This window comes from Pygoscelis adeliae, unplaced genomic scaffold, assembly GCF_000699105.1.
Source record: "Pygoscelis adeliae isolate BGI_AS28 unplaced genomic scaffold, ASM69910v1 Scaffold22, whole genome shotgun sequence".
Taxonomy (NCBI): Eukaryota; Metazoa; Chordata; class Aves; order Sphenisciformes; family Spheniscidae; genus Pygoscelis; species Pygoscelis adeliae.
Genome location: NW_008824350.1, coordinates 4033881 through 4047191, shown reverse-complemented (window position 1 = coordinate 4047191; position 13311 = coordinate 4033881). Strand labels below are relative to the sequence as shown.

Here is a 13311-nt window from a genome sequence, read left to right as displayed (position 1 = left end):
GTAATTTTCTGTTCCAGCAGACAAGGATGAGCAGACCTTTCCACAAAGCACCTCAGAGGTTTCTGTTACAAGCAAGTATCTTAAGTAATCAGTCCACGTGGCTGCCAGTCGGGTCCTCACAGCTAACCCTTGGAATAGGTTTCTAGTTAAGGGCTGCTGGGAGACATCTTGTGCAGTGACTAAGGGTGAGTTCCCTGCCTGGGTGTTTACTTCTGACTGCACTTTGTGTTTGCTTCTCAGGGAAGGCCATGATGAGTTTGACCTGAAGGACCACCACACCTCCCGCTATCATCTTCCCTGCAAGTAGAAGTGTTCACACTCTTCATGGGCAGAAAAGGAGATGGAGAATGGGAAAAGAGAGGAGTCAGCCACATGGGAAGAGTCCAAGTGGATTTGCAGCCAAAACGGGTGATGTTTTGGACAGTTAAAGGATGTGCTGTAATCTGAGAGAGGCTTGGAGGGTGTGTGACTTTGTCCTCACAAATAGAACCAGAGAAGTGCAGGTTTTGCTGTGCATGCTTGGGGATAAATGAGGACTTGATATGAGGAGGTGGATATGAGTCTATAAATGCAGACAGCAAGGCAATGTGGGTAGCAGTAAAGATATGTGTTTAAGGCAGTACTGACTGGCTGATAAGTGACTTCCTGCTTTTGCTAACAGCTTACACACTGGTTCAACAGGCAGCAAAGCACTTTGCACTAAGAAAACTGTCTACGTCGTGATCACGTGTGTGATGATAACTTCCAAAGCATAATAAAAACTATTTACGAAGGCCTGTGGTTAATGTCTCTCCTGGAAATGCCTGATAGCCCTTTACAAAGTGTTGCCCTCTTGTAATGGTATCTTAGTCCTAGTCTCAGGTGGCTTAGGTAAAGAAATGAAGGATCATGAATCAACATGTTTCTGTGGCGTGGCTGGAAAAGGTGCAGGGGCTACTCTGCCTTGATGGGCAGTGTTGCTCAAGTACTTGAAATGAAGGATGCTTTGTAAAGGTAATCTGCTACTGATGCACAGCAGTGATCTGCAGTGGCTGTGACAAGGTTCCATGTGGTCTGTAAGAGCAGCATGTTAGTCTGGAAGAGTTTTGTATTAGTCTGAAAGTGGGGTTTGGCACTGTTTATTATTTGGTCCCCTGGTAGGATAAAGATGTTACCTGTGTGATGCTCTTTATCTGGTTATGAGAGAAGCTTAGTTTAATATGCTCATATCCCTCCCTGGAAGACAGTCCAGATGCAAGTGGCACTTGCCAGTGACCAAAGCACCCAGAATCGCTTCAAATACCAGACTAAACTTGCCCTAAATTGGCTGTAATATCCCATCAGGATGAGCTCTTCCCAGGACTATAATGTGACTTCTAAGACAGCTCTCTAAGGCTGACAAATTCCAATGGCAAAAAAATCAAGGATTTGCCTTTGACAGGGAGTTTCCAATGAATCTTGCCTGTCTGGTTTGACACTGCCGCTCCCAGCTGTCTGCCCTGCCCCTGTGGTTAAGGTCACTGCCTCTGTAGGTGAGCTGACGAAACAGTGTTTGCTTGCACTTCAGCCACCCCTGGTCAGAGCACAGCAAATAAATTATACTGCTGAAGATGGGTTTGTGCTAACATGCTGGACTGGATCAGGCCCTTCAGCAGAAACCTGTATCAGACAATGTAGAATAGTAATACTGCAGGTTAACACACTAAAAATTGCAAGTCTATCCCGCAGTGCCATCAAAACCCTTTTGTTAAGAGGGGGTGGCAAAACCTGACTCTTGTGGAGGATCTTCTTTCTGCTGGCAGTCCTTGCTTCACCAGTGCCTCTCTTTGGGAAAACTACTTGAGTTGCTCTGATGCAAGAGTTCTCAATGGGTCTTGTGTTACACAAAATTTAAGTAGAGAGTTACTGCCCTGAGGAGCTTGCAGTCTTAAAAATGAAAACAAAATGGTGTTCTGGTTTAGTGTTATTGTAGGAATGACATTTTTTCATTGCTGTTTGACCTGGATAATTAGCCTGATAGCAAGACAGCCCAATTCTGTCTTAGGTTAAATCCTTTGTGTTTTGCACGTACAGGAGAAGATGCAAATACCTGTTCTTATATCTCTCCTAAGACTGATCCACTCCTTTGGGTTTCAGCCTGTGTCCTTTCCAAGCAGTTAGCAGACATTTTAATTCTTGCTTTACAGCTGCTTTTTTTTTTTTTAAATATCTTAGTATGAGCTGGTGCGCTACTTGCAACATGCTTCATCAGCCACAACCAAACTTTGAGCTCTTTGTGCAGTTAGGCAGCCTGTGTCTTGTAAGCCCTGCCCTGTTCACATCATTAGTAAAGGAGCAGGTTACAGCCGGAAGCAGTTTATTTAGTTTCCCAGATTGGTTTCTGTGGGGTCATCCCAAGGAATCCAGAAATGCACCCAACCCAACACCTGAAATAGAACTTAGTCATATATGGAAGAGTCTCTTCAGTGATACGCACAGATGCTGATGCTTTCCCTGCCCCACTAATGGATGTTTTTGTGGCTGCTGAGCTTTCTGCATGTAATTGGCCATTTCAGTGGCAGCCCAACCACTTTCCCCTGAAAAGCCATTCCCACTGTAGCTGTTGCCTCAGTGACCTCCATGTAGGAGGGGTAGAAGGGGTATCTAGATCACCTGTCTGCAGGAGGCAAACCTAGCTGAATCTGTCATTGTGAAAGAGGAATGCTGTGTGACCTTTAAGTGGGCAGTGCACTTTTAGCTGTGTTGCTTACTCCCTGTCGTTGTCTTTGAAAAGGTGCTGGTAAACAAGTAAAGATAATGTAAACAATCAGTTCCTGACAGGCCAGATCAACTTCGGTCATAGCCATTCAAGGATTGAAGAGAGCTTGGTACCTTCAAGACAGAGAATCAGCTTCTTTGCTTCTGTCTTTGTAGCATGCCATGAGGGCACAAGAAGATTTTCTTTCCCTCTCGAAATGTTTTGTATGTGAACTATCAAATGTAGGCTCCAGCCCAACAAGAATTAAAAATAATGATAACCCAAGATTGAACTCAGATTATCTTACGAAGAGAGGTCTTAGCTTAGTTAAACTGCATTAACTTGCATTTGCTGTGGTTCACGAGCATGCATGTTGTCTCAAGTGCTGTAACATGGTCATGTGTCCAAATGTAGCAGCCAGAATATTTTTAAAGGCAATGTAAGTGTTGATTATAACTAAGGGAAAATTGCATTAAAGGTTAGTTTATACACCTTCATAAACCTTCAATTAGAAAAGCATGTGAACTTTCATACATTCTGAGTTATCTTAGTATAATCAAGAGGGCAAAGTTCCTTTATCGAAACATTCTTACGCAGTATCTGCATACCAAACATTACAGCCTTAATGCTAGTGATGGTGCTGAGAAACAGCAAAGTTAACTGGAAGCTGTTTGTGTAAAAAAAAAAAAAAAAAAAAAGAGAGAGAGAATTTAATCTATCCTTATGGTCTAGGCTGAGAACAGCCAAAAAGTAAATAAAAGTAAGTATGATTTACTAGTTTTAAGAACTAAACAAAAAGAAGCTGCTCTGATTGCCTTATGTTGCTTTTTCTTTTGCACCAGCGAGCTGAGAAATCATCTAGCCCTGGCCACATCTGGCTTTGTTCCCCATGATCACACTGTGCTCATTTGAAGCACTCTCATGTGGTACTGATGTCCTTATGTATCAAAACGAACTGCACATCACAGGGGCTGCAGCTTACTCTTTTTCTGCTACTTGCAGAGTAAGCCCAAAGACAACTTCTGTCACGCAGAGTTTCTAGAACCTTTTAGAAGGTTTTTCCTGGGTTCTAACAACATCTGCCTTAAAGCACAGACAAAAATTCTGTTTGCATCACTCCGTATTGAGAGAATACAGAACAATGCCCAGGGTGGAGAAAAATCTATGTCTTGGGCCAGAGGAGAGGCATCTCGGGTCTTTGTGCTGTCACAGCTCAGCAGAATAAAACAAAGCCTCCTGGTAGGGTAAGTAATTAATCTGGACTCCTATGCATTACTGTGCTGCAGCTAATTATAGCTCTAGTTTAGGACACTCAGCTCATGGCCTGTCCACCTAGATCGTTGGACTCGATGATCTTAGAGGTCTTTTCCAACCTTAATGATTCTATGATTCTATGATCTTCCATCTGAACTTCTGTTTGAACCTAGCCTGTGTTTTTAACAGTGCTCAGAGCTCTTTGTCAGTGTGCTGCTCTGCTTTCTCGAGGGGTGTGATACATGAGTGAGCAGCTGTCAATCCATGAGCAATGCCAGATCTACAACCAGCACAGCTCTGGATTTTGTTATTTTACTTACAAATTTGAGATTTCAGGAGGGCAGGCATGTCTATTAGCCCCTTACTAAGCCAAAAGTGGCATGTCCCTGGGGCTATTGTAGATATATATGGACCTGATAAAGAGGCTATTTCTCCAACCTAGCGGGTGAGGCTTAGAGCCTCTTGGAGCAGCCTTAGGACAAGGTATGAGCCGCATGGCTTGCTAACTTCCAGGAGGCTGTCGCATACAAGAACAGCATGTGAAGGGAAGCAAGCCCTCACATCACAGTTGTTACTGCAGCTTGGATTTTGTCCTCTCAAAGATGTGCACAGCCCACAGCTTGTTCACTGACACTTCTGCTGGAAAACAGGAGGGAAGCAAAAGGTAGTAGTCGTCACCCTGTTACTGATAAAGATGAAAAGACTAATGTATTTAAGATATTACTGGTCCAGCCCAAGAGTTCTTGTTTGTCTTTGTTAGCTAACCTGCATGTCCCTTTTGTTCCAGAGTTGGCCCCTTCTGTCCCTGTCTGACAAAACACATACTCAAAAGCTAGCCTTGAACATACTGTTAAATAGGAGCCCCTCTGGATATGACTCAGCAGCTCATCTCTTGTGTTTGCGTGGCAGGCATGAGAGCGTAGGCACAGGATATAATGTGAGAGTCTACTCTGCCTAAGCAATCAGCCTCCGTTTGCTGTCTTATTTCCTAGCCACGTGTCAAGTTACTGACTTGCTGAGAGGCTGGATGTAGTTTCCTCTGTATTTTACCAGCTATACGTTAGCTGTAGCCAGCAGAGTTTGTGCAGCAAGACAACGTGTCCTACCTCACTTCTCATTTGTGAGACCTACTTGTCTGCAAAAGACTTGCTCCAAGATGCTCCCTGCAGGGAAATTGGGAGCGGGTGTTTTTTCACTTCAGTTTTTCTTTAGTGTCTAAGAAGAGAGCAAAAGCAAGCAGGGCACAGCTGTTTTTTTCTGTTTTAATATACAAAATAAGCATTTTTCCAACATCTTTTTAAATGATGAGAAAAATCATTCCCAGACCTTGCTCCTTTAGAAGACACTTCTAGATCATTAAGTCCTAAATTCCACAAAAAGGAAAAGCAATCTCTCTTCCATTAGCCTTAGCAGCTGTTTCGCTAACTCCCCCTTAAGTAGACCAGGTGCACTCAAACATTTTCCTTCCATCCTACTGTATATTTTCTGTCCAACCTTCATGAATAACAGGGCTTAGTAAGACTTACAAAGTATGTGCAATGCTGTAGGTCAGGTACAGCAGTAACAGCTGGGTCCCAGCCAGACTGAAACAGTGTGCAGCTTAACAGTAACTGGTTTTCCATGTTGATGAATGAGTGATAACCAATGCCTTGTTTTCCTTGCAGTGGACGGAAAGAAAGAAGTCTTGATGAGCTCCTGAGAATTGTATTCAGTGCTCCTCAGCCAGCATGGAAATTCCTAGAAGAAACTAAAGGAAGGACATTTTGTCCTGTTCCACAGGTTAACATGCCCTTTAAGGATCAAGAAAATGTACAATCTAGCTCCCTGCTGTGCGCGTAGATCTGGAAGGAGTGGAGACTTCAAACCACTGGTACAAAGTTTGCAAACTTGGTGATGTTTCTCAATAACAGTAAGTCCTAAACATATTCTGAAGTGATGTTGCTGATCCTCGTTTTTGTGGGGAAGAGACACGTTTCCATGTGACCAAAGCCGGGTGTTCCATGTGGGCAAGGTCATTTCTTCCGAGGATTGGTGAGTCTCCGGAGACCTTTCAATCGACTAAGTAATTCCGTAATGAAGTCCTACAATGAGAATTGGTTGAAGAAGGTTGTCATGTTAATTCCAGCGCTCACCAGCCCAAAGAGTACTATGGCACTTGTGTTATTCCCACATTCGCCTTCATGTTGAGCAGAAACCAGAATTTTGACATGTATCGAGCAAACCTATCTTTTAGCTTAGGAAAGGAGACCTTTTGATGGATGAGAAGGGTCTAAAAGCCCCTCTACTTTCCTTCCCCTGTCTCCCTCTGGAGCAGCCTTGTTTACTTTCTCCCCAGGAGCCAGCCTGCCCCTCTTCGTCCCAGCTACCTACTTTTTCCACCTTGAGATGACCTCAGGATGCTGTTGTCCTCTGTTAGGTTCCACTGCTTCCTGTTGCCACCATAACCTCCTGCCCACTTCTGCTGCCCTCCCAATCTAGGGCAAAGCAAGCTGTCCCTCTTGTTGAACCTGTAAAGCTCCATGTTGTGGATTGCAAACCATCTCAGAGCTGTGCCAATTCTACAAGGAAGTGGCCAGCAGAGAAGAGGTGGAGCAAAACACACGTAGGACTAATGATGACCTGGAGCAGGGGTTGAGGATAGGCAGAGCAGATAGATGAGCAGTTAATGGAGATAAACCTCGACTACTTTGCTGACACAGCCAAGTACTATGAACTAAACTGGACCATCTGGTTATTCCAAGCAGAAGTCAATGTGACTAGTGCAAACTTTACCCCCTGCTTGGCAAGTAACATCAGGAGTGTGCAGCCTTTCTTCACCCAAACAGATAGCTACATGTCCTTGTAATTAGGCAAGGTCACTGGAAGTATTGCAGCTTGTTACCATCTGTGCTGTGTGGAAGCCCAGCTTCCTCACTTGGGTGATCAGAGGTTGCCTGCCACAGCATGCTCTGGAAGTAAATGCCTAGGATCATACATACCTTTTCCGTCAGTCCCTTCAGAGGAAGCCAGATTGTTTCCTCTCTCTGCTTTCTGCAAATAGGCAGCTGTGATCTTTCAAGGGGACTGGATTCAAGATCACCAGGGTGAAAGTACATATTTTTGCTAAAGGGGCAGCAGTATCTATTTGTAGTTAGCAAGTACCATGCTGTCTGCAAGACACTTTCACGGCTCATGAATCAGAAGAGCAAACTCTTTTCAGTTATCTCTGGGAATGTGGGGTTCTTGCCTAAGATCTGAAATTCAGACACTCGGAAAACTATTTCTCTATTGCCAGCCTTGTCTGCTGAACGCCTGCTAGGAGACTCTAATGGTTGCTACAGCCGAGTTTAATTTCAATGATAGTTGTCCATCCACCTCATTTTCTGTATGTTCATCACTGTACAGCTATATAGGCTCGACAAGATGTGGAGACTGATGAATGATGTCCAAGCACAACGCTCACGTACAATGCATGTGACTGAAGCAGTGATGGGAGACCTCGTTTTGCACGGGTATGCAGTGCAGTGAAGGCAATTGCTGTGTGGTACATGCGCTACACAGCAAAGTATTGGGCTCCACTCCTTTGGACATTGTGACAGCTTGTGGAATTTCTTTAACTCTCTTAACTCAAAACCAGTACTTGTAAAGTTCACATGGGGAAAAAAAAACACGTGTAAAACTAACTTACTTGGCCACTGCTCAACAATTATCTGCCCAATCCAATCTGAGGGCCATCCTACATTCTTGTCACTCATAACACTAGAGTGGTTTAAGCTAAGAATGCTTTAGTTAACAGTGTGCAAGATGGTTATGTGGGCTGTATCACTGTCTATGGCTTTTCTACGCTGAGGAGCAAATAGCAACTCAGCCTGGTCAGCTTAGGATGTCCAAAACATGGAATGAACTTTCTTTGGTTGTAAAGTGTAATTCCTTATTTGCTCCACTGGTCTGCCTTCAGCTCATCTATGTAGATTTACATGTATTTTTCTAACACAGCAGGATAAAGTGGCAAACACCTCCCATTGGGAATTAAACAAATCTGCAGCATCATGTTAGGCACAGTAACATCTTGGCGCTTCAGCCAAGCAGCAACAAAGACATGCTCTTACAGAACAGTGTAACATATATATATATATATATAGTGCTTCACTCACCTCTGTCGGGCTGGAGCACTCATGGAGGATTTCCTAAAAACCAAGGAGGAGTCTTTTTAGTATTTTATGAGTTGACCTGTTCTCCTCTCCCTACAAAAAGGGTATATAATCTTACTACATTTGACAGGCTAAGACACAGGGAAGCATCATGCAACACTGTATACGTATATTCTGTACCCCACACACCACTACTTCTCTTTATGAAGGGAGTCCCTAACTTAAAATCACCAAGTCCCTCTATCTGACCTGTAGTTTTAATTTCTGTTCTTCATTAGGGACCTCCAGGAGATCTTCAAGATCAATTTGTGGTTCAGGAGTTGCTGCCTCTGTTTCCTCTCTTAGCTAAAAAAACAATAAAAAATACACAGTTAATAAACCTTCAAACTTCTACGAGCTCTAGAGGCCATCTTTAAAGAACTGAGCAGCTGAGAAGGAACTAGTTACAATAAAACTATGCTGCAAAGTTGAGGTCAAGATATAAATCATCTCAAAATAAGGAGGATCTTATAAAGAGGGCGTGGATTCCAGCCCTTCTGTGGTGTCTCCTACAGCCGCACATCCTGATGTACACATTCTTCATCTTTTCCCACCTCAACACTTGATACCACTGCTCAGGGATTGTCATCCATCATGGGAAAACCCTTTCAAGAATATCCAACTGCAGTTGCCAGCTGCAGTGCAAAAAATGTAAGGCAGCCTAGGGCAGCCCTCATCTATGAAGAGTGTGCGCAAGTGTTCACCAAACAGAAATCCAGCAGGCTTAATCTTAGAGAGGCACAAGTAATACAAGGAGATTTTAGGTTTTTAGGCTAAATACATTGACATAGTTGGTATTTACGCCAAGGCTTTTTGCAGTAATGGAGAGAAAAACAATTATGCTTTTGAAAGGCCTAACAATATTTTGGCAGCTTTCTCTTACAGACATGAGAGGGATATAATAGTCTCCTTTAGTGTAAGAGAGACCTCAAGCTTTGGTGATTGGAGTAATAATCTTGTAATGTATGGGGGTGTTAGCTGGAAACGTTTGTAAACTCGATCACAGACACATTTTAGCTCCACATGTCTCTACAAGACTGTAAGGAAAGCAGGCTGTGGTTTCCAATGTATTTGCAAAATGAGTCTTTGACAACACAACACTAGTGATATTTGAACATAGTAATCAGCAGAATAAGGATACTGAGTAAACAGCACGGTACCTGATTGCTGGGTAACATTTATGGATGTGTATGTAAAACATTAAACAATAAAGGCAATATTTACGGGAAAAAAAGAAACTTGTTCTGAGCAATCTCTTGATACCACGCCAGAGAGGAAGTAGAAAACATTTGTTCAGCTTTGTTATGCAGCTGACTTAACAATAAATAATAAAACAGAGTTAAATATATTGTACTGTGACCCACACAGCATTTCTTCTTAAAAGCAATAGTTTGCACATGATTGTTTAGACAACAGGTGTTGATCCAGCCTGACTTTGTCTCTGGCTAAGAAGCTAAATAGGCCAGGAGGGTGAGACAGGGTAGGAACTCCCTATGGCTTTCTGGTCCTAGTATGGATGGTGTTCTGGCTTCCACGTGCAGGGAATCATCTTGAAAATCAAAATTGTCTCCCGAGTCTTAGTTTTGTTGCAAAAAGCCTCATGATAGTAAATAGCATAGCATTCAGATTATCTGTATCAGGAGGCGATGTTTGAACTAACTTTCCTGGCATTTGAATCTGCAATGCTGTTTATTCTGACTCTGTCACACGGGTTTCTGGCAGATGCTGAGGACCACTGCACTGCCAAGGGCAGGTGGAGCAAAGGAAGAAGCTGACAAAGAGACAATGTAATGGAAGCCGATGGATCCAAGGAAGCCCAGACTAGCAGGGCTAACTAAATAGTCTTGCCACAATGCACAGAGGAGAGCAGGAGGACCTGCTGGACACCTGGGGGATTACAAGTAATTTACTGTGGCACATGTACTTATTTGAAAAGATCCTGTGTAACCCCCTGTTGTACCCTACCAAGAGTCTCTGACCTGGCACAGCATCATGTTATGCAGTTCCTGGTAGCAAATCTCTTAGGTTGGCCCAAATACACCAGGAAGTCGGGAATTGTGCTGGAGAGGTGCTAACAAAGGCAATCCACTGGCAATCTGTTCCTGTAAGGACATCGCTGGATTTCTCACTCGTGCCTGCTGGGATTTTGTAGTAGGGAAAAAATATCCCCTTTGGGCAGCTACTCTGGTGACAGTAAACAGCTCCTAATTCTCAGAAAACCAGAAGTGATAACGTAACCTGGCTTGTTTTTCTGACACCTTTACAAGTGTACATCTGTAGATTTGGGCAAGTAAGAGTAGCACACAGGGAGCCTTATCTTGGGTCATGTTGCTGGTGGTACCAAGTGCTTCTCATCTATCTAAAAAAAAAAAACCCAAACCTTCTCTTTAAAACTGCAGTAATTCCCCAAAGGGCACGACGTTCTGTTACGCAAAGCAGCAGCCATTCTCCTTGCTTATCTCTGGCAAATCTCAACAGTCAGGCTAAGGGCTCTCTGAACTGAGCTACCAACCCCAGGGACAGTCCCTTAAATGCCAGTGCAGGCATGGTTAGCAAGCGACACCGTCACTGCCGCTGTTCTTTTGAACAGCCTTCACTCACCAGGACCACCCCTCTAGCACTTCACAAACACGCTGAATTTTGCCCGTCTGACTAAGTCTAACGATAACATCTGCTCCTATGGACACTATATAATGTTTCATAATGCATTATCAAGAGGCCTAAGATACAGCTGAGAATTTATTACTATCATTTCATAAACTATAGAAAACAACTGGAAATTCACAATTAAGTCTTGAAGAGATTATGAGCTTTTATCCTTTGTCATTTTTACTAAACAAGCTATAAAATTGTTTGGGAAGTCTAAGAATGTTAATTAACAAACCAGAGGCAATAATGTACTCATTTTCAGAGGAGCCAAGCATTTGTGACAGAAGGAAAGACCTTCTTCTCTGTATTTGTTTTCTGCTGCATGTTCTTTGCATATGGCATAAATTAGAACAGAAGCTAACTATTTTTCTCTCCCAGAAATGTACCTGGTACATTCCCACAAATATCAAATAAGAAACAGCCACGCAGAAAATGATGATAATAATGATGATGATAATAATAATAATAAACAACAACAGCAACAACAATAATAAAGACAGCCTCAGAGACAGTTCCTGAAGTTTGGCTCTTCAGCCATGGAGCTAACATTGTTCTATGGCTCTCAGGCCCAGAAAATCAGCCTGGGCAGGCAAAAGCTTCTCTGTACCATCATGGCATATAGCACAAAAATAACTTTTCCTGGGCTGTTCTAACATGTGCACTTCCACTGTTGATTGCAATTTGAAACTGCTGATGCTCAGAGTGGAAGACTCTAAGCAATCATCAGCTCTTTTTTCCTTGTATCTCAAAAATGTGCTTAACACTATGCTGGGGTGCAAATACAGAAAACAGGGCAGAAAGGGCTTGACAGTTCATTTAGTCTGTCCCCATCCAGGACATGAATAAGCTCTATTACACAATTTGTTAAACCCATCTATGTCTTCTGTTGAAGATGTACTGGCTTGTGAGTCAAGAAAGCTATGTTCTCTTACTGCATCAGCCATTGCCCTACAGAAAAAAGCAAAACCCTTAGTCAAGCTGTTTAAATGGGTTTAAGACCATGATGTACAATATGGGAAATCCTTTCACCTTTTCCTGTACCACACTCCAAAGGAATTATCTCAAACATGGAAAAGCACTATCCCTTCTGAAAGCTCCCAGTGTAAGTGCCATCCAAGCACAAAATATGAATAGAAGCGATACTACCAGGTTAAAATTTCAGTGTACCCAGCCAGTGCTGGAACTTGATTTAAATGCCACACCACCCTTAAGAAAAAATGTCACGTACCCTGCAACATCTCAAGTAAAGACTGGTACCATTCAGGTGCTGGACCTAGGCACTCCTGGATCTTTCTTAGTGGGACAGCTCTCAGACAGGCGGGAAGAATTTAGGAGGGACTGTTCCTGGTGCAAAGGGAATCTCAGGCAAGGAAGACAGCTCTGGGGATTTGTGAAGGTGAAGGCATAAGATCTCTACATTTGAGAATGTTTTTGTTTTTGTTTTTTTTTTTCCCTGCTGCCAGTAGTGTGTCCAGACTCGGCAGCTACAGATACGGCATTATCCGGAGTGTCTCATTCAAACAGCAGCTATAGCTACACTGTTGTGACCAAAGGAACAAGGATACACTGATAACTCTAACCCAGCTAGTTTAGATACTGCTTGCAGCAAAGCCACTCACCACATGGAGCTCAGCAACAAGAATCACCCTGGGTTTGTACATCTCTCTAGGTTCTGCACTCGTGCTGAGCAATAGCTACACCCCCCCAGCAGGTGTAAGACCAGAGAGTTTAAACCTATTTGGATTATATTGGTGCAAGCTTCTCCAACTGCAGGCACACCAGTCAGAGAGAGTGCCGTAGCAGGTGGCAATGAGATACCTAATGAAGACTGAAGGTGAGAAGGTATTTCCAGCAAGGCAGAGCAAGCAAACTTCTGTCCCAGCACATGGGGCCTCTAGTCCCGTTCACCTGACGAGTGAGGGGCTGATTTGCCCCAGCTACTCACCCGGCATTGGTACAGCTCCTGCAGCTGGGTGTTGATCCATTCCTCCAGGTCTAGCCAGCGCTGTAGGTCTTTGCGGTTGTACTTTATAGTTAACTTGCCCAGTTTCCTGTGTGATGATTCCTCCCCAGTTTTCTCTGGCGTCTGGAAAGTCACCCGGGGCAGTGCGCTGGAGTGGCTGGCCATGCTCACCGCTTCCTCCTTCTCCTCCTCCTCTAACAGCAGGAACTCCCTCACTCCTTTTCTCTGTCTCCTTTAACCAACACCTCTCTGCAGCTACTGGCTCACAGCACAAGCTATTCACAGACGCCAAAGGCATTGGTGATCCCAGGGAGAGAGGTGGGGGAGACCACACGGCCAGGGCAGCAGCCAGGCTCTGCAGGCAGAGTTACGGGAGCAGATTCTTGGGTTTCACCATCAGGTGTGCTGACAGGAGCGGGGAGGCAGGCAGAGAAGTTGTTGTAATAACATCTGTTGTTAAAAGAAGCCAAGTGAACCAGGGAATTGATGAACCAAGTTTGTTAATATTTAACGCAAGTCAGCTCCAAGAGGTGGGGAAAAAGGAGGTTTTAAATGACTGT

The 13311-nt window shown here is 43.7% G+C and overlaps 2 protein-coding genes across 2 annotated transcripts in view; one reads left to right on the top strand and one right to left on the bottom strand.

Moving 5' to 3' along the window:
* ZFYVE19 (zinc finger, FYVE domain containing 19) overlaps positions 1–769 on the top strand; it is a 17132-nt gene extending 16363 nt beyond the window's left edge. Inside the window, exon 12 of the mRNA XM_009319270.1 lies at positions 241–769. Within this exon, the coding sequence (XP_009317545.1) occupies positions 241–307 (67 nt within the window). The 3' untranslated portion in view covers positions 308–769. The remainder of the gene's footprint in view (positions 1–240) is intronic.
* A 4468-nt stretch (positions 770–5237) lies between these two features.
* PPP1R14D (protein phosphatase 1, regulatory (inhibitor) subunit 14D) lies at positions 5238–13037 on the bottom strand. The gene is made up of 4 exons (XM_009319233.1): positions 12734–13037; positions 8350–8445; positions 8104–8136; positions 5238–6051 (listed from the first exon to the last, which is right to left on the bottom strand). Exons 1-4 carry the CDS (start codon positions 12914–12916, stop codon positions 5983–5985), a joined length of 381 nt encoding a protein of 126 aa, XP_009317508.1. The 5' UTR covers positions 12917–13037; the 3' UTR covers positions 5238–5982.
* Between the last annotated feature and the right edge of the window lie 274 nt (positions 13038–13311).